The 24,647-nt window shown below is 40.6% G+C and overlaps 1 protein-coding gene across 1 annotated transcript in view; it reads right to left on the bottom strand.

Moving 5' to 3' along the window:
* ush2a (Usher syndrome 2A (autosomal recessive, mild)) overlaps nt 1-20,253 on the bottom strand; it is a 189,552-nt gene extending 169,299 nt beyond the window's left edge. The window contains exons 1-4 of the mRNA XM_041037694.1: nt 19,627-20,253; nt 18,798-19,012; nt 18,371-18,589; nt 14,914-15,082 (exon numbers count right to left, since the gene is read on the bottom strand). Coding sequence (XP_040893628.1) covers nt 14,914-15,082; nt 18,371-18,589; nt 18,798-19,012; nt 19,627-20,253 — 1,230 coding nt within the window. The remainder of the gene's footprint in view (nt 1-14,913; nt 15,083-18,370; nt 18,590-18,797; nt 19,013-19,626) is intronic.
* Nucleotides 20,254-24,647: the final 4,394 nt, after the last annotated feature.

The raw sequence follows: 24,647 nt of genomic DNA, 5'->3' as shown, positions 1-24,647 counted from the left end.
TTCACAAACACTTTGCCTCCATTTTTCCTTTTCCCTGTCCATCTGTATTTCTACCTCCTCCTTTCCTCTACCTCTCTTTGTCTCTTTTAGCCAGTGCAACTTCAGAGCTCTTTGAGAATGGAGGAAAAAAGCAGGAAAAGAGTCAGAGAATTCTTCAGTGTTGATAACTAGTCTCATTTGGACTGTGTCCACTAAGTCCAGAGGAAAGGAAATGACTACTTTAAACTCTACCTATCCTCTTCCCTTTATATAGAGGATATGTAATTTAGTGATGCCTTTTAACTGAAGAACTTAATGTACCATCAGTGCAAGGATTTTCAGATATACACTGAACTACAATGGAGCCCGCAAATAGTGATTACTGTATGTGTTCGCACAATTAATAATTGTGCAGTTTTGCAGCATGTACGTATGGTGTCTATTGCATTTTCAGTTTGATTTAAAGTCCTGGCATTGTACAGGTTATTTAAGTCTCCATGTCCAATAATAACCCATAACACAAAGAGCAGAGGTTAAATTTTCCTTTGAACATTGTGGTGGCAATATCTAAAAAATAACGTGGGTTCCATAATCATGCAAACTTAAATTATAGTTCAGTGATGTGATATACACCTGATCCTTATGGCTTTGGTTTGTTTTTTGTTTTTTTTTTCCTGCTGCTTTACCCTTCTTTCCTGTAAACTCAAACTCTCTGTCACATTAAGATTAAAGCTGAAACTGGAAGGAGAGATGGGTTCAGCAGGGTTCAATCCTGGGCCAGCTTGGATATTGAATCTTAACCCCTGCACCACCTGTGGTCCCTGCCACCATTCACAGCTCCATTAGTATCTGGCCTGGTTGCAGACAGCTAAAATGTTTTCTCCCTGCAAAGTCACAGCTCACGTTAAAACTAACAACAGGCACTAACACCACTCTTACATTACGTATTTTCACATTATATAATATTATGTTAATTCTATCTACAATTATTTTATGACTTCTCCCACTCTGTGACTGGTCGCTGTAATATTGTCCATGTACCTTGTCACCATCTACATGGAATGCTTCAGGTGTTTGGCATAGCCACCAAATGAAATGTACCATACCATATTTTATATTTTATATCTTCTCTTCAAAAAATTTTTTTCATTATTTTCCTTTTCTTATTAAATAATTTCCTTCAGCTTTGTTTTTAAAGGTTTCTGTGCTCTTAGGGAGTCTGAAGCACCCTTCCCTTTGCAAAACCAACCCCACTGGCAATGTTACCACCTAAGCCTCTCTAAAAGCCCAGGAAAACCCTGAGTGGAAAGCTTTTAGTGATCTGTAGGCTGGCATTTTGACTAAAGCTCTTCTCGATTTTCACACTCCTGCCAAGCCATGGCTCAGTACAGAGTGTGGACAGCAGTGTTTCGTCTAAGCTCACTTTGTAGCTGTGGGCCACAAACGTATGAGAGGTAGAGAAAATATGAATAATAATAATACACTGTGATATATAAAATAAAATTGTGCTCAGATTTTTGTAACCAACATGGACCACAAAAACAGCAGCTTCTTCAGGATTTGCGAACTAAAAACTTGGATGGATTTGAGTGGTAAGAGAATCTGGTGTTGTATAAAAGTAAAAAAGAAAAACAGTAAAAAGAATCATCTGTATTTTAAAGTCTTATGCACATCGCATGCTTCAATTCAGAATAATGCACAATTGTCTCAAAACAAATTTGTGTAGATTATCTACTTAATATACCTATTCACTGTATTTTTTTTCAAATGGGGTTAATGTGGGATTGTTTCTATACAAGTGGGGTACACAGCTAACTAACAGTTCACAGCAATGGTAAGTGGGGAGAGGAATTAGGTGTCTATGGGCTGCAGCAACACTTCCTGATGACCTGGGTCATTTTCCATGAACTCGATCCAACCTCTCACTGACCTACACTTTACCACTGTGACACAAGAGACACAAGAGATTATGTTACCAGCAAAACTTTGACGTGTACGGAAATATAGTCAAGTGTTCAATTTCTAAGACCCATCCAAGCAGAAAATGCAGGTCTATGACGCTTTAATGTTAAACTCTCATTTATATAAGCGAGTACACAGCCGGCATATACACATCAAATTCATGTTTTTGATCCTGCAAGGCATTATTTCAAATACTCAACTGGAGAGTAAATATTGTATACATAATATTAATATGCTGTAATATTATTGTCACTATCAAAATGTAGATAGGCTGGAGCCTTTTCCCAAGGGCTGTGCATTTCAGACAGCTGTCACAATGCAGTTTCATACTAAAGCATTTCAGTTCAGCAACTCACCTTCTATTCAATATCCAGTTCCATGGATTTTTTTTTTTTTTACTAAACAGCCAGACATTATCCAAACATCTGACGTGTTGCACACAGTGTAAGGCTTAAAAATAACATTTTATTTACAGGTGGAACAGGCTCTGCTGATGTAAGAACCTCAGAGGTGACAGCTTGAGGTCAAAGTAAATTAAAAGGGACCTTAAAGATGTCTAATGCTGGAAACCTCTCGTGGATACATATTTTACTGCTGTCTGATTATTTTATTAAAGCTACAGAAGTGGAAATCTATATGCAGCAGCTTACTGTTTGTGTGTCTGTGTGTACGTTATGACTGACAAGTGGAAGAGATGGCTTTCTTTCATTTTCCTAAAGAAGACACCAGACACCAAACTGTCCGTTTGACCTTTATCACAGAAGGTCCCATCTCACCTGACCTCCACATTTCCACATCCAACCAGTCCATCTCCCTTTGCAAACCCCCTCTTCGCCTCCCTTTCATCAACTCCTCTCATTCTGTCAACCAAATGCCTTCATCAGTTATTTCTTCCTCTCAGACCTTTGTCCCTTCTTTTCACCTCCTGTGCCCCCCTTTTTGTTTCTCTTTATCCCTCCCTTCAGTTGGGTGCTTCCCTCGATCAAGTCTCCCTTCTCTTTCTTCTATCACTCTCTTTTCTACCACTCTCATTTTTTTCTGAGGAGTTTTTTCCTTTTCAAAACTAAATCTCTAAGGACAACTAGTGTCACATTCTGTACACCCTGTTCTTATGTCCTTCCACGACTAAACCCTCTGGGCTACATTAGTAAAATATACTTGACGTGAATTATCTTGTCCCTCTTCTTCTCCTCTAACACTCTCTGCTCTAAAATCCTAGTTCCTGTTCTGCTACTTCCTCTCTTTACATCTTCCATCTCTCCTTCCACTCCCTACATTCCCACCCTGGTCTCTTCAACTCCATCAATCCAGCTTTTCCTCTCTTGTTGCTCCTCTCATGCTTGTCTGCTCTTCCTCCACCTATCCCTGACTTTGTTTCTGCTCCCACACATCCTGTCCCACCAAACTTTCTCCGCCCAGCCCCTCTGCTTTGGGCTGTGTTTCCCTGTGACTGCCTGACATGCCACTCACTGATAACATTCCACAGCCAGTGACGCTGTCAGTGGTGGAAGAAAGAGGTGGAGACAGATAGATAAAGAGATAGAAATAAATAAAGAGAGACATGAGAGAAGTGTTGCAGAACTTGTTGGAGAGAGAGAGAGAGAGAGAGAGAGAGAGAGAGAGAGAGAGAGAGAGAGAGAGAGAGAGAGAGAGAGAGAGAGAGAGAGAGAGTGTAGATAGGAGCCAGACAGACAACATATGAGTCGGTCTTAAAACCACAAACTGGACTGGAAACCAAGTGAAAAACTCAGCAATCTGGAAGTAAAGTACAATCTTGTTATATACAACAGTATCAGAGTTTGGCATGATATAACTAAATATCTGAGAAGGTAAAATGTGAACACCACCATTGAGCACCAACACTGTGCTCTCTTCTTGGTGGGACAATGGGATTCATGTACTTTGTGACTTATTCAAATTCTCTATTGTCCTTCCAGCAGTTACAAGTACAGAGCTTTAACTTGGAGCGCCAAGATGGAAAACATTTACATCATCATTTTATGCGCTTCTCGCTTCCTTTGACACATACTGGTTGCCAAACATTTCTCGTAAATGGGAAAGAGATTTAGGTCCTGAATATATTGAAGATGACTGGCAGGCAGCTATGGACTTAATCACATCCACGTTTATAAGCAACAGACTGAGGGAGACTCACCCGTTGCGTTAAATAAACAGTTCCCTTTTTCCTCTACCCATGAAGTGCCATTCTAATAGGGGGCTGTTTTTCCAAGGTTTATTTTTCCCCCCAATGTAATTAGTGGGATATCTTATATAAAAATTAAAAAAGACCCTGATGTTTTCCTCTTAGGCCTTCCCTCCAGGGAACTGCATCTCCCTGCATCACACTACAAAGTTCTTGAGAAGCTCCTTTTAATTGCTCAAAAGTGCGTCTTGCACAATTGGATCAAAGACTTCCCACCAAGTGCTACCCCCTGGTACTGAGAGATTTTTAACACCCTCCCCCATGAAACATTACAGGCTGTCTTAAAAGGAAAAGACGAGCTGCTTCCGAATATTTAGTCACCTTTCCTAGATCCTGTAGACCTGAAAAACTTACTTTTAAGGATAATGTTATATTTTCCACATCTGCGAGTACACAAGGTTCCACTAGGGGCAGAGCGACGTCAGTTTCGGCGTCACGGGGTGTACGCACAGCCCTGTGCAGACTTCTGTGTACCCACCAGTTTGTTATGTCAAGATTGTGTACCCATGACACTACAAGGTCATGGTCCACAACAACTGGACATACTTGTTTGATGTCTATTTAGGTTTAATTCTGTGGTATTTTGTTATATGTATTATTTAATCCCATTCAATTATTTCTCTGTGTTTGTATAGCTGTCTGAGGTGGGGGTTATTGTGCACTGTTGTGTGTGTTCTGCTGCTCCTTGTTTAAACTCAATAAAAAAAGTGTAATGTGGTTTCATGCATCCCCAGCTCTCCGCTTTTGCATCTCCAGGCTCATTGTCACCTTTCCCTCACTGTCTTTCTCCTGTTATCACACTGCCTCTCCTTGTTATTCACCCTCCAAGCCTCTCCCACCATCTTTAGTCCTCTCTCTCCCCCCTCTATACTTGCCCTTACCCACTATGAACTCTTAGCAGCTCTGATGTACAGCCAATATTCTCTCTATCATATTAACACGGCTGCAGTGTGTAAAGGAAGGAGATAGGAAGAGGAAGAGAGGAGGAAAAGGAATAGAGAGAGAGAGAGGATGGAGAGGAGACACATTTGTTCTACTCATCTCAGCGCTAAAAGATACAATTACCTCTCACAGCATATTATCCATGTTTTATACCAGCCCAGGGCCCCATGCCTTTGCCTTTCCGTGCTCACCCCGTGTAAGGCCCATATTTTAACACTAGCTATGACAGTTTATTTAAGAAAAGAAAATTGTCCCCAGGGAGATGGAGAGGGAGAGAGTGAGTGTGTGTGTAGGGAGAATGAGAGGGAAAGAGGGAAGGACAAAGAAGGTGGAGGGGGGAGAGACAGTGAAAGGGGGAGAGAATGAGAGATAGATGAGGTAGAGAGGGAGAGAGAAAGGGAGAAAGAGAAAATCATCTCCAGGAGAAAAAAAAAAGCAAAGAGAAAAGATAAAGAGAGAAAAAAAGAGAGAGAGGGGACATATATAAGGTGACACACCAACCTTTTAATAAAGACCATAAGTCTCTAAGACTTTTTCTTTCGGAGCAGAAAGCAAAGAGAGACATTCATGAGAGCATACAAGGAAGGAGAAGCACATACAGTATCCCACTGCAAAAGGAGAGGGGGGTATGTGGTAACACAGCTTAGGTGCACCAAGTTTTGGGTTGGGTTTGGGCCACTGATTTGGTTACTTTCAAATGTAATTTATTATTTATTCATACTTTAATAATCACTCCAATCCAACTTCTTCACTCCCATTCTGATTCTGACACCTTGGGGTGTCTGCTGATACTGAGTGCCAATCTGATACCAGTGCTCACTTAACTGTTGACATTCAAACAGAAGCTTTATATGATGCAGCTGGGACACAAAAAAGGTTGGTATCATTGTGTAGTGGAGTAGAGTATAGGCGGATCAGATCAGAGCATCCTTATCTCAATTCCACTTTACTCCATGTCTGTGATGTGTTAGAAGTAGATGTTCGGTAAACTCCCAGTAAGAGGACAGAGCAAAATGGTCACTTCAGCTGTTAGGATGGGATTGCAACTCAAATTTTTGCAGTACCAATTGGTTTCAGGTAGGTCTTATCACAGAGACACAGATTTGTGCCTCATTTTTTCTGGTCAGTTTCAAACTCCAGCACCAGACAGGATCATCTGTTTGATATCCACCCTTGAGCATCTTCTTTTTCTAAAAATAATTTTCTGGTTATTTTTCGTTAAGTTTCTTTTGCTCTTAATAGGGTTAGTAACCTATGTCATGCAACTTCTGCTTAAATGTGGATATTTCTAGAAAGGGCAGGTTAACATAACATATGCTCTTTGGTGGATCCTTTTATCCAAAGCACCTTGCAGCACCCTTGCTGCATACATTTTTAGCTCTCATATCTCAAAGCTCTAGTGGGAATGATACCTCTAACCCTGGCTGTGTTGGTGCCTTGCTCTCACTATTAGGCTGGACCGCACTGCACACTGGCATGAAATGCTCCTGTAAAATAAAAAAATAAAAAAATTTAAAGGCAGAAAATCTCAAACCCCGCCACACATACACGCACCTTTCTCCCTCTCTCTCACTATGTAATTGATGCCAGTCTCGTGCCCTTTCGCCTCCTGTGCCAGCGGGCAGAGGGCTACCATAGAGGTGTCCACTTCACCCCTACATAACAACCTTGCCTCACCTTCACACACATGCACACAACCACACACACATAAAGATATTGTATTTATTACACACACACACACACACATGCAGCCTATAGTGTACACACAATACAGCCTCAATGCATGTGGACACAGTGTATGCACGTGCATAAACACACACACTCATTCTTACTATCCTTGTGAGGACACTCATTGACATAATGCATGTCCTAGTCGCTGACCTTGATCATCGCAACTAAATGCCTCACCCTAAACCTTACCCTAACCTACACCGAATTCTAACCCTCACCCTAAAACTAAGTCTTAACTCTTGAAAGAAAATGTGTCCACACAACCATAGAAAGACATGTAAAGACAAACACATTCACCTTCAGCTTGTCTCACAATCTGCCTCGTCACTCTGAGCAGAACAATGAGAAACAGATCAGAATATGTATACTGAGAGAGTAAAGAGCAAAACTAAGTACACCCCATATCACTAAAATCACTAAAATACAAAAATACAAAGCCTGTCCAATTTATACAATGTTATCAGTTTTTAGCCAAAGACCAAGAATAATGGAGAGAATTTGTTGTAGTGAAAGGTCTGCATTAAAGAACCAACTGCAAGTCTTTTAAAAACTCTTGTGTTAGAGTTGTGTGTTTGGGATCATTGTTATGTTTGTAAATTTCTTTCCTGACAAGCCTCTTGCAACTGGTGGTCATCTTTTAATTCAGTATTTGGGTATACAAACTTGCACTCACAGTGCCATCTGTAAATCTCCCCCACAATTTTTGCACTCATGCAGCTCCATAGCAGCACACTCCCACCTCCATGTTTCACAGTGGGCATTATACAGTCACTGTGGTGGTCCTGGCCAGGTCCACGCCAAATTGATCCAGATTTTATTTTGGTTGCGTCCGACCAAAGAATGTGCTGCCAATATTCATCAGGCCTCTTTTCATATTTTCTGGCAAAATTCAATCTTGCAGTTTCGTGAGAAATGGTGTTCATCTTGGACACTGTCCATAGAGGCTGACTTTATGCAGTGTCCTTCACACTGTCTGATCAGCCACCGAAACACCAATTTCCACAGATAATCCTTGTGTCAAGTCAGGAGCACTTACCCCTGCTTTTCAATGCAAGCTTGCGTAAACAATGAATAGTGTGTAGCATCATTTTTCAAGGACAGCCACTGTGCCTCTTGTTAATGGTAGTGCTGTCACTCCTAACCACTGCTGCAACTGTTTCAGCTTGTGTTCAGTAGGCTCCTGATCCCTTCATCTCGCCCATCTTTATGAAGTCTCACAATCTGGTTTTCTTCTTTTTCGGGTAATTTCTTTTCATGTGCCACCATCTTGCATTAGACACAGAAAGTTATGGCATCCACAGGTTATTTTATATTTATTATTAGCATAACTGGAAATCAAAGGTATGATCACTTTTGTTGCAGAGGTCACAGCTACTCTCTTTCGTTGCACTGAGGATGTACTTTGGGGCCTGCATTTTCAATGTAGTGCTAACCTGTTTGTTTTTAATTATACGTAACATCAAATACCCTACACTTCAACTTGAAAATAACACAATTATTGTAAGATGACACGTTTTTTTTTATCATTTAACACAGAGAGAAGCAAATACTAACAAATGCATAAATGTTTTCTATGACGCTCAACTTCGGCTACTGCATATGTCATTAACCATTTGCATAATGTCCTGGTGTGCCCTTATATGCATTTCTTCGCTTCATGTCCAATGTTACTTGATGAGCAACCTTCCACAGCAGCAGTACACTCATCAATACCTGACGGTTCAAACACTGAAATAAGAGGCTAAAATGTATGTACTGCTGGAGATTAAACCTTCACCAGCACCAAATACGAGCTGTAATGCATCCAAAAGTAAAATCAGTATCTTGGTCATGGAGAAGAATGGAACTTACACTCAAGAGGGTTAGTAGTTGCTTATATCCATGTGTGTATAATCACTACAGGTTTAACTATGCGTACTAGTGACTGAAATTAATCTAGTCAATATAACTGACACTCCCAAGCAATATAAACCAATGCTAAACCTAGGTGAGGCTCAAGAATACATGAGCCATGTCAAATAATGTGCTGACCAGTTCAAAGCAACAACTAACACAAACACAGAGATGAAAAGTGAGGAAGAGGAAGGCAGAGGTGGAAAGAAGTGAACGAGAATGTCAAGGAAAGCGGAGCCTGCACGAGCAAGACAGAGGACAAAGAGGAGGAAGACAGAATAGAAGAAGGAGAAAGAAAGACAAACCCAGTTTCAGACCGAGTGGGGTGATGAGGCATGTGCATCTATGCAAGAAAGAAAGAGTTAGCTAGAAAGACAGGGGTGGTATCAGCAGCTTACTGCCAGGACAACACCAGTCAGTATACACACATACACACAGGCCAGAGTCTTCCAGTGTAATTGTGCGTGAAAGCATTCATTAAGGTCATTATGGCATGCTGTAGAAGTTTTAGCAGCCAAACTGTATAAGAGCAGAGTAGTGAAGCAGATGAGCTGTCAGGCTCTAGAGAACAAATTGTGGATTAGATGGAAACAACTAGTTCACTCCTTGCAATAAATACAGTACATAGATAGATGTGTGTGTGCATGTCATTGTAATCTTGACATGACCTTAACTCTCTATGACACTCAGCCACTGACCCACTTACCCCTTTTTCGTTTTTTCTAAACAATTCTGTTGCTCCTCTCTTTTCTCTGCCTCTGCCAGCAGGTATGAGCTTCTGAAGAGAGCAACCAGCCACTTATGTCTGTGTGTGGTGCTGAGTGTATGTGGAGGCAGTACGTTCATCACTACTGTGTCTGTGTGTTTAACAGTAAGAGAAAGAAAGAGAGTATGGGTATGTGTGTGTACATACAAATGTTAAACATTCATGCAGTCCTGTTGGGTCGTGATGGGACCAGTGTGACTGGTTGTTCCTGCCACTGTCTCCTCCGATAATGCTGATTTGCTCAGGCACCAGCAGACGGACCCCTCTGGGGGTCCTCCAGGCACACAGTCAATCACTGGTACTCCAAAAGATAGTACGCCAAAGCTATTTAAATTGTGAACTCTCTTCCTTTCTCTTCTTCTCCAGGACACTTCTTTTTACAATTTATCTCACTCCTCTTCCTCTTCTGACACCTACCTTTACATTTCCCCACTGACTTACAGTACCTCTCCAACTTTCAGCTTTTATAATTTTGCTCACTTCACCTTCGAAAACTAAATATAACTAAATATAAGACGTTAAAATGAAGATGAGGAAGTGTTCTCAAGTTTATTTAAAAATTAGAGTCAGCACATGATGGAGTGTTGTTGCCCCCCAACTTTAGTGTCTCCTACTTTGCACTCACTACATCCTCACCAGAACTACTGAACAAGTGGGTATCAGCAATGCATGCAAAATTGGTAAAATGATGTAAACTATGTCATGTCATCATCTGCCGCTTATCTGGGTCCAGGCCCAGGTCGTGGGGGCAACTCCCACCCAGTCTACAATGCACCGAAGTCCTACAGCACCTCCTACAGGTGGTGAGCCCATGGGAGGTGGTGCCGTCCGGAGTGGGGCTCAAACCCACGACCCCGCGAGATTGAGTCTCGTGCTATACCAACTGAGCTAACCAGGCAGCTGATGTAAACTATGAGAAACAAATATGTGCAATGATTTAAGCTCCAGATCACACAGCACATAAAGGCATGTTTGCCTCCTACCTCTCTGTAACCTTCACTCACTCACTTCAAGTACACCCACATTAAGAAATAAATTAGCTGTATTAGCAGTAAACACATATATTTTTCTGTTTCAGGCCTAACTCCAGACTAAAACAGAAATTTTTGCTTCCTCCAAAACTGAGCTGTTCCAAAATGGCCTTCAGAGTCTGTTAATCTTACAAACCCTGGCTTGGTGTTTCAGTGTTTATGGGGTAAACAAAGCCTTTCCAAAATGATGATAGAAGGCAGTCCAGTGAGTGTCAGGGGCTGTTTGCCAGTAAGCCTTGGAAGACAACTTTTGGTCGTCTCTGTATTTCTCTATGAAAGTTCATTTTAAATGTCAATATAGACGAGTGCACAGCATATCTGTTGTCTTTAATCTAGATTTATGTTGATTTTGTCAGGCGATGCCGTACAGTAGCCTGTGAATGACTGCTGCTTCGCATGGAGTGTTTTTGGGCCAAGGTGTTGCAACCATGAGACAGTGTTTTGATCAACTGTCCTACAAACATTCTACCTACACTTTATCAGTCCCTGTATTATCACACTGATATCAAATACCATACCAAGTTACCATAGATTCAGTGTTGAATAGCTACAACAGAATGTATGTAACAAAATAGTACAACACACTAAAATTTAGGTATATTTTAATAAACTTTTACAAAACAGCACCAGATACTGTGTTCTAAGTCCCTTGTGCTTCTTGTGCTTGTTGACAGCATTTCCTACCAGGATACTGCCTGCATTTTTGTGCATTCTGCATGATATAACACATCTGCTGCAGCACTTCATGACACAAAATACAAATTTTATGGTGTATCACAGTACCTCAGAAACCTGTCAGGTGCTGAAAGTACAGAAGACAAACAAATCCATGATTTGTTTGTCTGAAGGCTGAAGCATCCCAGTCATGAACTGAATTTTTACACGTTCAACTATAAAGTGCTTCATGATTTCAATAGCTGATTTGGCCGGTAACACATGCAGCTCATTGGTTTTAATGAGTGCCACCTCTTCAGCCTTGTTATCCCTTGCTCTGCACATTCCACTGCTGCTCTGTTTTTGCCAGCACATACTGCCACACCACACCACTGTGAACCTAGAGACCATGGTGTAAACACCCAGGACCACTAAGTTCTGTTAATTACACACAGATCATCAGCCACTGTAACACCAGTTGTACTCATCTCTCTTTCATACACAGCAGGAGTAGATACTTCTCAAAGAGCTACAGATTAGTGATAACTTCTGCAGAAATGTAGTGAAAGGTGAGTCCGAGAGTAGACTGATTTCACAGCTATCACTTAACTTCACTGAGCTACGTCCCTCACTTCCCCCATCTCTCCTCCTCTCTCAGTCCCTCCCTCCCTGAGGCTACCTTTTCCTCCACTATTCTCTACATCGTTACCATAATCAGATAAGACAACTACCTAGGGAGCACCAGCATCCCTACAGCACCTTGCTCCTGGCACCATGTGTGCACTTGTATGTGTGTGTGCATGTGTGTGAGTGTGTGAACTGCTCCTGGCACTTGGAAACCCGTATTCCTTTTGACTGTCTTTTTTTGGTGTTTTGATCTTTTCAAACCGACAGATGACTGGTGTGTGTGTGTAAAGCGTGTGTGTGTGTGAGTGTGTGTGTGTGTACTGTATGTGTGTAGGAAAGGTTTCTAAATTACCCAGCTCCTTCATAGGGTAATGTCTGTATTGTGGCTGACAGACTGCTACAAATTACCGCTGAACTGTGAGCGCGTGTCTGTGTGTATGTGTGAGAGAGTGAGTACATGAGTGTGTGTGCATGCATGAGAATGGGAGTGTGCGAATGGTGTTTGAGTGTCAAGAATGATTATGTTGTTCTTCTGAATGGTCAAAGCAGATCACATCACCATACCATTAAACAAAAGACAGACTTATTCACAAGAATATGCAAACACCCACAAAGTTTCAAAACACCTCCAAGCCACAACACCGCAACACACTTTTAGCAAAATGCCTACAAGCCCTTTTCCATGGCCACACATAAACATATATACTGTACATAGGCATATATAAAATCCTGATCCCCACAGGGCATACACACATATACTGTATGCACACACACTGGCTATAAACTGAGCCATCAGCAACACCACATTTAGCCAATGACACGTTGGACTGCCAAATTACTGTACCAGGCATCAACACCAATCAGCCAGCCTGTAAACTAAACTGTCAAGTTAGATTTTCTGGATAGGTACAACAATTTTCCTTTTAAGTACTGGTCAACATGTATAATTTCCTCATTCCTGGCTTAACCCTCTAGCCATGAAATGTGCTTTCAATCAAACTGCAGCTGATATACAACACAGTCTCTTATTCTCTGGCCTTTTGCACTTTCATTCTTATTTTGAAAACCACATATAATTTAGTTGATTGAAAAACATGCAGGACTGAGTTTAACACAGAAAACTTAATCTCAAATATGTCTTAGAATCTCATTATTATGGAAAAGGAAAACAGCTTTATAATACCAAGTAATTTTTTTTTTTTAATATGCTAATAAACTATTATTCGAGGAAGGGCAATTCATATATACGTGTGTGTGTGTGTGAATAGATATATATATATATACATATTTTTCGATTATCTTTATTAATATTTTACTATCTTATCCTGGTTTGACATTTTGGGGTCACGGGGGGGAGCTGGAGCCTCTCCCAGCTGACTATGGGTACATCAGTGTGAGGCAGGGTACACCCTGGACTGGTCTCCAGTCAATCGCAGGGCTGACACATGTCGGTGTGAGGCGACAGTGCTAACCACTGCACCACTGTGCCGCCCTGAAATTTGCTAATATGATTTCTAGCAGAGGGTGAGATGAATAGACTGATACCACTCTCGTGTGTGCATTAAGTATGAAGCTTATCTCTTTGGCGTTATCTCTTTCCAAAGTTAAAAAAAAATATGCCTACCAAAACCTTCACAGCTTAGCAATCAACATCTTATATCTCAATTATTTAATCCAGCTACAAACAGGGGGTTTCAATCATTTCTCTTTCCTGGAAGGCTTTTACTGTGAAACACCTGTCAGAAGAACTGAGATGCTCAACAGATGCTCAACACCAAAGAGAGTTTATCTACAATCATGTAGAACATATGCAACAGTTGTGTTGGTTTTTACTTTTTCTAATTTACCACGACATTTTTACCATCACATGAAATGGACTAGTAAATGGGAGGGGCAATGAAAAATGTGACAGACAAAACATAATGAGGCCTATTAAAATCTATGCCAGGTGTAATAGATATTTGGGCCCAAAGATTATACAGACAATTTAAGTTACAGGCACTTGTAGTGATAAAGCTTGTCATGGTGACCATGTTTTCTCCCCTAGCTGCCTTGGTGTTATTCAGAGATGCTGAAAGAGAGAGATTGTCCAGTGGAGTGATCTGTAAAATGATACTCTTCTACAGACGAAAAACACACACACACACACAAGGATTCATTTAGGGCCTACAGACTCTGTCCACTTCACTAGCTTCCATTTTAGGATGATCAGAGTTAAAGAAAGCCTTTTTTGTCCATGATGGACTTATATTTCTAACTTCTGGTGCCTTCTAAAATTTCTAGTTGATGTACCACTTAGGTCAACTGGTGCTGAGGAAATAAAAACCCAGAAAGACAGAGAAAACCAAAGAAACAAAATAAATACATACACTGTTTTATACAGCACTAACAGAAATGTACATCTTCCTCAGATCTGTGATAACAGGTTGTTTTCATATTTTGTGTTTTTACAAACTTTCATCTTTGCATTTGGAAATCCCTCAAACGCACAAGATTCTCCGTAACAGCACAAGGTGCAGAGTTTAGCTGTAAAATAATCTTATGTAACTTCTCCACAACTGCAAAAGATGATGTCCTACATGAGTAAAACATCAATTTCTGTGTTTTACACAGTAAACCATAGAAAACACAGACCTACATAAATTAAACAAAATAAGTAAAATTCAGAGTTCCAAAGGTTTTGCAGTGCCATACAGGACACACATGCTTTTGAAATACTGTGTTGAAAGTGTAAGGCACCGTCTGTATGCATGTCTGATGTAATGTGTGTGTGTGCCCCTGGCCCCAGCAGCTGTGCCAAGGCAGATGTTTGCCAGTATAATTACCATGTGCTTGCTGAGAGAAAGAGAAAAAGATGGACGGGGAATGAAAGAGAAACACAGACAGAGAAAGCTAGAGAGACAGTATGTCTGTGATAAAAAGAGACCACTCTCCTTTCAGAGCCCTTATGACAACAGTTAAACACAAACCTGATGGTGCTTCTAAGGTACAATGATTCAAGGCTCACAAACATACCTGTGGACCCACAAAAACATACATGCTTGTAATCATGTGCCTCTAATAGTGACTAATGATGACATGTTTAACAGGGCGGTTGTCTCCGTGAGACCCTTGAGATTTCTTACCTGCAAAACAAGGTGTGTCCACCTCTCAAGTGTAAGTCTTCCCTCTGTTCTGAAGCTGACAGTCAGAGTGGTCTGACTCCTGGACTCAACATACCGCAGGGTGACCGCCTGCCCGGACACTGTCACAGAAAAAACCAACCGCTCTCCTAAGCTTTTCTCCAGCAGCATCCTGAGGGGAATAAAAACACACACACATACAAAACATAAGGCAATGAGGAGCTGTTACAACTTAACTCAAAAAAGAGAAGGCAGACTACACTCCAAACACCACGGAGTCGAGCACCACTACACTCAGTGTCTCATTCTGACATTTACACATTAAATATCAATATTTTACATGACTGCTCGGTTTTTGCTGCTACACTGGACGCAGACAGACACACACACCCTCCACATGTCATATTAACCACCATCACTGACATTTTATGGGAAATCATGGCTTTTACGAACCCAGAGCAGTATACCTCATAAATCACAGATAGATATATGCATGAGAACGTATGTATGTCTGAACATGTATGTGAGTGCCTGTGTGATCCTGTGGGGAGAGGAAAAGAGATAGAAAGAGACACTGAAGATAAGAAGTGCAAGAATAAAGTAAGTGCAAGTTGGTAATTTACAGCAAAACAAAAAAAAGTGATTTAGTAGATTGAAAATGCTTCTTGTGTGTAAAGTCCTTTTACGTTTGGCACATATGTAAACATCCAGGTTGAAGTAAAGGTTGCAACTAACCATTATTGTTGTTATTGAGCAATCTGCAGATTATTTTTTCGATTATCATTTCATCGATCTACTGTGAAAAATGCCTGTAAGTCTAAGTTCAAATCCTAAGGATTCTTGTCTGTTAATCAACTAACTGTTTATACCATCATTCATTTAATTCATTGCTGTGGACTTTTTTTTTAATACAATGATTAATATAATAATTAAATAGAATAATAACAGCAATAATTAACAACAACTAAAGGTTTCCATTATCAGTGATAATTATGACATGGACATGCAATTTTACCACACACTAAGTATATACAACCAACCTTGAGTAAAAGTTGTATATTCAAAATAATAACCCTCAAATAATGTAAACATAACTTCATACTCAGTTTCTGGAAATGAAGTCCATGGTATAGCAAAAAACTGTGGTTTGCACAGGAACAGGTGGCTGGCTCTGTTCATTGTTCAGAGGAGGGGAGGGTTGTGAAATCACAGTGAGAGGGAGAGACAAAGAGAGAGGGGTGAGGAGAGATGGACAGAGGTGAGGATAGAGACCTCCTTTCATCTGGCTTCTTTGATGGCAGCCATGATCGTCTCTACAACAAAAGACTGATAGCCAGTGACAGCGACAGAAAGAGAGAGAGGGAGAGATATTACTTCCATTCAGATGCATTCAGCCATACAGGTGTCATGTTCGGCAGACTACAACAAGACTTGTCCGTCATCTGAATCCCCAGACAGACAACTTCACAAACAAAATCACAGCATTAAATAAAAAGGAGAGATTTGATCTCTGTCTGAATCGCCTACTCAGAGTTAAACTTAAGTGACAGCAAAATTTAAACTGAACATCCAGTGAGATACGAGAATACACATGCAACCTGTCTAGTACTGCATTAGGTCTTTCTTCACACCTGTCATGACTGCAAAGTTATCAGTCCCTTTTATATTTTCCACACATGCTGAATAAGCGAATTTTGACATAATTTATCTCTTGAAAGCCAAACAAAACAAAACCATAACAGCTTATTTAATTTTTTTTTTTTAAATCTACAAACATGTTTTCACTGAGCCATGCCTTTTCATGTTTGTCCACATGGATGATATTAAAAGAAAGAAAGAAATGTGTGAAAAGATGTTGTATAAAACCTTTTGTGTCTCCATAGGGAGCAGTGCGAAGTCTGACAAGCTGCGTTAAGTGATGTCACTTGAGTCACTCTTAGCTGGGACTGAAGTTTGTCTGGGGTTGTGGAGTTAGAAAGAAATTTGCAGCCTGGATCTGCTTTTTCTGTATGGAAGTGCCCATGCTGAATGGGCGAAGTATTCGACATCATGTATGTTTGGCCTGTTTTTAGTTTCAGGAGAAAGCATGTGTTTTAAGCAATCTACTTTAAGTGTTGCTACACGGAGGAAGAGAAAGGGCTGCCAAGCAAAGTCAACTGATCTCTTTTTGTGTGTGTGTGTGTGTGTGTGTGTGTGTGTGTGTGTGTGTGTGTGTGTGTGTGTGTGTGTGTGTGTGTGTGTGTGTGTGATTGCAAGCTGATCTGAGTGTGTGCAACTCTGCACCATCTCAACCCTGCCTGGAACATACCAGCACACTCTCATCCATTCAGAACATCACATACGCACAACATGTCTAAGTAGGACATGACAGCAACTTGTTGGCTAACATTTCCTGATGGTGATACTGATCTGACCTGCTTCTTGTTATAAGGTCAATTTCACAGGGTTTTCACTTCCTTGCCGATATTTGAAAATCATATGAAATATCACATCAGAACAGATATTTGACAAAAACTTAACCAGCAGGGAGTTACATTTCATCATACTGTGCATCAGTAATTGTGACTCATGCTTAAACATACCGTAATGCTAAAGATTATTTTCAAATTGTTTTCATTCTGTTTCTTTCCTGCCACTGAAGTTCCAAGGAGTTTACTTTATCCAGAACAGTATATCCACAAAATACCACTAAACTGAAACAACTTTATCTGTATTCATGCATTATTTTTTCTTCTCATCCCACCTCATCTTCTCACATAAAGTAGACTTTCTACAAAAAATAATGATATAAGAATTCTAACTCAAGAAACACTTCAAGCTTCACCTTACCAGTGGACAAGGAAGCGTGAAATACTATGAAAAAACAAGGAGCATTATAGAGAAGAAGCCATGGTCACAATAGGACATCGCTATAGGTATCAGAGCCTATTCTTCTTTCTGTCACAGTGAAGCTGACAAGATCAGTTTTAAATTGATGCGAAATTTGTAATAAATGCTTAAACTAATTAAAAGACATACCCTATAGTATAACCCATTGTTTCTTTCTTAATTTGCTTTCTAACGTGAACATTAGCTTTTACAGGATTCATCATGGTGACAGCTGCTCCATTCTCCTGATTGCCTTCTATCAAAATCTGACTTTTCAAATGTACTATGTGCAGCCATACACGCACAAAAAAAACACAAACTGCCTGTTATGTTCAAAGATGTAATTTCAGTTACAGCAAATTTACTTCCATTAAAAAAAAAGCTTCCATTTACTCCTCAGGAAGAAAAAAAAAACAAGCTAAGAGCCATTCATTTCTCAATTATCTACCTATACCTTTTGTAATGTAAGATGATACAGGCAATCAGTTCAGTTTAATACTCAGAGGCAGCATAAGGCTGTTTCTATTTAAAGCCGGCCTAATATCTCTAAGTATTATTCTAGTTTCTTAGAAATTACAAAACTTTAACTTACATTTCTCCAGGAGAGCTTGGTTTTATCCACAATGCTAGGGTGAGCGAACCCAATGCTCCTAGTTTCTGTGAAGGAGGAGAGATCAGACATCCATCTGCGACTGGTCGAAACAGCACACTGCTGGATCCACCAGAAAGGCCCTCTGAACTGGTAGTGGTTCCAGTCTCTGTCTGAGTCCCAGGATGAGTGTCATTACGGTCTTCAGTTACACAGGAACCCCTGGTGGAAATGAAGTTTGAACATGTTCATATTTTGTCTCAAAGTGACCTTAAACATCTTTTACATCACTTGCAAATATATGCAAGACTGATACATGCCACAATCTGTTATATTATCTATTGTTTTTATTTTGCATGGACTGAAAGGTCAGAGGTCATGATAAATTACAAATCTTTTTCAAATACCTCAATACACTAATTTGATCTACCTGTGTGCAGGTAGCAGCAGTGGAGCATATGGAGGTGTGGAGGATCTATAGGGGCACTCCTGGATACAGAAGGCCTGGTAACACGTTAGTAGATCTGCCTGGGAGGACGGTGACTGGCAGTAGCTGCTCCGCTCTGGAACCCCACAGGTGGAACGAGGTGGGGAGATGGACACGGGTTTGAAAGCAGCAATGTTCTCCATTCGTGGGAAATTTCCCTGAGAAAGAAGAAGGTTGAACGAGTGTGGTCAGTCTATTTAACGTGAGTCTCATACAACCTTCACATATTTGTGGTCGCAGAGACATTTGGATCCAATAATGACCAATAATATCATTTTAAAAAGCTGGTGTATCTAATTAAGAGACAATCACAGATGCAGTAGACATGTAGCACATTTAAAACATTTTAGGACAGGTAGGACAGGTATTTTCACTGAAAACAGCAATAACTTTGCAAGAGAAATAAAAGGCAGAGAAAATATCTGGACATTCATTTCACAGTAGCTTTCATTCTGACATGTCACAGTAGGAAAAGTACAGGTGTAAATGATAAAGTGAATGATGGCTGAATCCCATTTAGCTGTTTCATGGTCCTGGTATTGTTTAGGCTGGCTCACTGTCATACTGTTATAGCTTACTGGGAATCTTGACCAGAACAGAGCCATTGTTACTGTCATTATTAAGACCTGTGCTTTGTCCTCCTATGACAAGTTGAAAAGTGTGCTGTGAAAAAGTCAATTTAAGAGTCATTGCGAATACAGTGCATTGCTGACCATCAACAGTCTTTGAGTCTAACCAGAAATTAGAATCCATTCTGGAAAGCCACTCTTACCTGTGATGAAGCAGGTTTTGGACACAGGCTGAGGAAGAGGAGAGCTAACCAGGGGAAGACATGATGGCACCTCATCTCCGTGACGTTCTTCTCTCTCTTCACCTTTTCTTCAGTCTTCTTTTTCAGAAGGGAAAGCCACAGAAAGACAGACCAGCTCTTGCTTTTCTTCGTCATTTTCTCCCATGGTGTGATCTCACCTTCTGTTTCTGCAGCTGACACAATCCCTGAGACATCTGCCTTGCTCTGGTCCTTTCCTTTCACCCTGTTTTTCCCTCTTTCTTTTGAATCTTTTTCAATTACCCTCTTCCCTAAGTTGCACAGCTCCTCTCTCCTCCCTCTCGTCATCCTCTCTCTCCCGACTCCTCCGGCCAAAGTTTGCCTCTTCCTTTGCAAATTTCCCTTCTTCGAACCACCCTTGGTTTTCTGGTCTTCCTTCTCTTTAGACCATCTCTGGCCTTTGACCCCACAAGGCTCTAGAATCGGATTCTCTGAGGGGTCCAGCACGGTCCGAGGTTGTAGGATCTCGAACAGGAGTTTTGGAACATTCCTGGAGGCACGGGGATGTTTAAGAATCTGGATTTCTTTCGGAAGCCCTCCAGCAGCGCTTGAATAAGTGATGACTGTCATGGTTTCATAGTTCCAGGGTTACAGGAACATTTTTTTTTAAAGGCCAGTGACCCTAGGGTGAAGCTACGGAGCTTAGCTCTCTGTTACACTGTCTCTGTCCCTCACACACACACACCCACACACAAACCACAACCAAAGCCTTCACATGATAGGTAGGATTTCACAATCTAGAGAGGGAAAAGAGAGAAGGAGAGAAGGAAAGAGAGACGTGGTCTGAGCAAAATCCAACACGAGACAAATCTGAGGAGAGTGAAATGCCATGCAGGCTATTCCCTATCCAAAGCCTACACTATCATGTACAGCTTGATGGAGGCACAGCTCAACTGATACTGCTACATTGCTTTCATCTTTTCTTCATTTTCTATTGAATTAAACATGCCCTTTTTCCTCTGGCATCTGGCCTGCAGGTTTATATCCAACTGAACGGCTTTTCACATGAGTTTGTAGGAAATTGAGGCTTAGGCCAAAGCTCTCTTCATTACAATACTTATCAGCATCAATTTCACATTTTGACACACAAAAGAAGACAGCAGTGCAATCATCTGTAGTGTTGAATTACTAGGACCCTCTTGCCTACAATCTACCATATGAAACAGGAAAGCTCACGGTGTATCTAATAATGGCTACTATGTGCCGTAGAAATTGGTAAATCTATGCAGATAGTGTAAAACGCTCAAATATCAGGTAACTCCTCGTGGTTTACCTGTCGTTGTGGATTCCCAGCACAAAGCTCTACCGCCATCGGAAGTGCAGCGTCAACAAACATTTCAACTTGTTGCTCTGGCACGAGTCGGACAAAACACGCTACCTGTATTTCTCCACACACCTGTCTGTCAGCCATTGCAGGCACCGCTCCAGCAGACACAATAATCCTTCGCAAACATGACTCGAATTACATTTCTGTCCTTTTAGCTACCCACTTCGACAGGACAAGCTGAATGACACCACAGCTGAACTTGACAAAGGTTTTACCCCTTTTTTTCTCTGTCGCTGTCTTACCTCTCTCATTCAGAACATGCGGCGCGCGGTGCTAAAGAGATTACCGCGAGCCGCCATCTGTCCAGCAGCGCTCGAGACAGGAGCAGGACACTAGGCACAAAGTAACGGTGATGCGTCGTTACACTGTTGAGAACCGAGTAACGGAAACTTGAGAGCCCCGGGGGTGGCGTGAGAACAAACAGTGCGACATATCCGTTTTGCATCTGTTACAAAACACCAAAGATTGTCCGTGACAGCAAGGCATTAATATGCGATTTAAATAATTACCCCCTGCCTTGTAGTAATGCTTTACCCCCCTCCTACGTGGGATGCGTCTGGGTTTCAGACAAGTGGCTCTCAGAAAAAAAAAAAAAAGAGGAACGCTTCCGCCGTCTCCAGGCAACGGTGATCCTCTCCGGCCACTTAGAGCCCGTGTGGGTAGGAAATCATTTTATAGTCAGTGATATCAGTGAGACTTTTAAGTTTTGGGGGTTGTAATACATCACGGTAATGATGAGGTTGAAAAAAAACAACAAAGAAGCAAACAGGAAAAACAAATATGGAACCAAAAAATGATGGAGGAATGGAAAGGAGTTTGGCTTGCAATCAGTCACTCATTCACAACTCATCTCGTAGCATCTACAATTTAGTTGTGCTCTCAAACACTGACACAACATATTTGTCCACTTCCTATAACTATAATACTTTTAAATACTTAACAAGTAAGCCTGTTTCATTGACCGAATAAGTGTTTTTTTTTAGTTTCTTCAATTCCAAATAAAATCAATCATGAAGAAACTCCAAATATGTTTTTCAACATGTCCTGTATTATTTTGTTTTGCCCATTCTTTTGAAGTCTTTAACTATTTGTACTTAATTTTCTGCAAATATAAAAAAACAAAAACAAAAACAACTTATGGATGTGTGTTTGCAATTTGCAATTCAATGGCAGTCACCAGGGATGCACTGCTGTTTGTGCTATTAATTGGGCCATAACAGTGAACCAGCCTGTTAATTGCAGTATGTATCCATGATGGAAAACCCCATTTTTAAAAGTGAATATTTATGTTTTGTATGTCTGCTGCTGACATTTAACATATTTTAATATAAGTATTTACATTTGTGCATGTGTCTGTGTTGATTCATGTACAAGAACTTGCACTACTAGCTCAAAAAGAAACTGGTGGTATATAATACCAATTGTAATTTTGTTGTTGTTTGTTCCTTTTACTTAAGGCCTATACAAACATCCAATTTTGTTCTAAGTTACATTTTTACAGGTTTTCCAATAACCTAAGCACGTTACATACATACCCTGGTTTCACAAATCTGAACATCCACAAGCAAAATATGGACAATCCCTTTAACATATACATAAAAACACACACACACACAGGCAGAGGCCCAAAGCACTATAGCTCAAGTATACAGTAATGTAGACTTCCACTGTGTGCCCAAGTGCTCTGCATTTAAATTGTGTAAACATTTCTACCAAAAAAAGACGCTCTCTTATATTTTTCCCTGCCGACAAGTTTTTACGTTATCATACTAATCGCGTTTGAACAGCTGCAATTTGCTTTGGTTGAACAAAGGCATTCTAACTAGGTTTTAATTAAGTGTTCCTAATGACCTTAAGGAGATTAGAGGTTCGCCTTCTAATCAATACCAGGCAGAGAGGAGCAAAGGGAGGGGAGAGGAGGAGAGGGGAGGTGGCTAGGGGCTAGGATGGAGGTAGGGAGCAAAGGCATGGAGAAGGGAAATAAAAGGAGAAAGCAAAAGAAGGAAAGAGAGAAGAGGAAAATTAAGGTGGTGGAAGGAGAGGATGAAAACTGAGTGGCTGGAAGAAGGGAGAGAAAAATGGAAAACGCGGGGGTGGGGGGACCAAACTATAAACTTGATCAGAAATATTTGCAAAACGGAAATTATATTTTCTCTCAAACACAGGTCACAACTGTACATTTATAAACATCTGAAAAAAGGAATGTCTGTGCCTGTGCATCGGCATACATGCAAACATTCTTTTTTGTTTCTTCTGAGAGGCTGAAAATGACATCACACCGCTGAGTCAGATAGGCTATGATCATCAAGAGCTCTGTTAGCCAAGACGAGTTTCTCTTATCCTCTTCTCATAAGACATTTGCATAGATTTGCACAGTGTGTCCACATGACAAAGAATCTAGTCATACATTGATTGTAGTAATTTATTCAGCCAGGCGCATTCAATTCCAGAGACTGAAGTGCTATCACACAAACGGGATTAAAACCGGATGACGATCGCACAATTAATATTGTCTCATTTTCTAAATTACTTATGTATGACTTATATTTGTCTAAATTGTGTTTGCTGGTCTAATAACATTAAGGGTAATATGGTAAATGTAGGCTGTAAATGTATCGTCTCTCTGCGTCTCCAAAGCAGCATGAATATGTATGGAGACATCCTTGGCCTCGCTGCTGATTAGGAAAAGTGGAATAAATTGATGGTTGTGCTGTGTGTATGTGTGTGTGTGTGTGTGTGTGTGTTTTAACAAAATACAATATTAGGTTGTCTGTATGGAAATGTCACACACGTGCATGTGCACACTCATACACACATCTATTTTAGGCCTGACTCATTCAAGAATGATTTTTAACTCTTAAATAATAGCATGGTGATGAGTGCAAGCTCATTATTTGGCTGATTTCAGATTTTTGTCAGTATGTGTGAACACTTAAATCTGCATGTATTTTAGCCTGTTCAAAAAAAAAACTCCACAAGTGTGTAGGTTAAAGCTGCTTTAACCTACACACTTGTGGAGTTTTTTTTTTTATTAGTAAGTATATTTTTAGTATTTCTCACCAAAATGAATAGCATGTAAATCTTTGAGGTCCAAGACATCTTGAGGATACATGCTGGCCAACGTACATCCTGACCCAGGACCCACTTCTAAAAACATTGGTCCATAGCACTACTAGTGGTCCAAAACTCTGCAGTGTACTTTTAAATAACAGCAACACCAACATTCTTCACATTAGCATTTCTAAATAAATTTGGTGCACAAAAATACTCACTGAGGCGAGGTATTCTAGGCAGATTCCTTCACAGTCAGGTGTAGCTTTAGTTAGCTGTCCTGTGGAAAAGGTAGAATAGATTGAATCTCACTGACATAAGGCAGAGTATATGAAAAAGCATGAAGACGAGCTCTACCCAGTGAAACTTACACAGTATGTATAATACACAGTAGCTTGCATCAAATATGCATATACATCAAATCTCAGGAACACCACATGCTTAATTGGCAAATGTGCTGCTGTGAGAGAAAATGTACTTTTCTATGCTGTTCGAGGTTTATTTAGGCTATCTCTTTCATTCTCCTCTGCAACTCGTATCATGCTCTCTATTTCGGTCACTTCTATCCTCCACTCATACACCTCTC

Source organism: Toxotes jaculatrix, chromosome 1, assembly GCF_017976425.1.
Source record: "Toxotes jaculatrix isolate fToxJac2 chromosome 1, fToxJac2.pri, whole genome shotgun sequence".
NCBI classification, from domain to species: Eukaryota; Metazoa; Chordata; class Actinopteri; family Toxotidae; genus Toxotes; species Toxotes jaculatrix.
The sequence above is the reverse complement of the archived record's forward strand: the minus strand, read 5'-3'. Positions and strand labels throughout refer to the sequence as shown.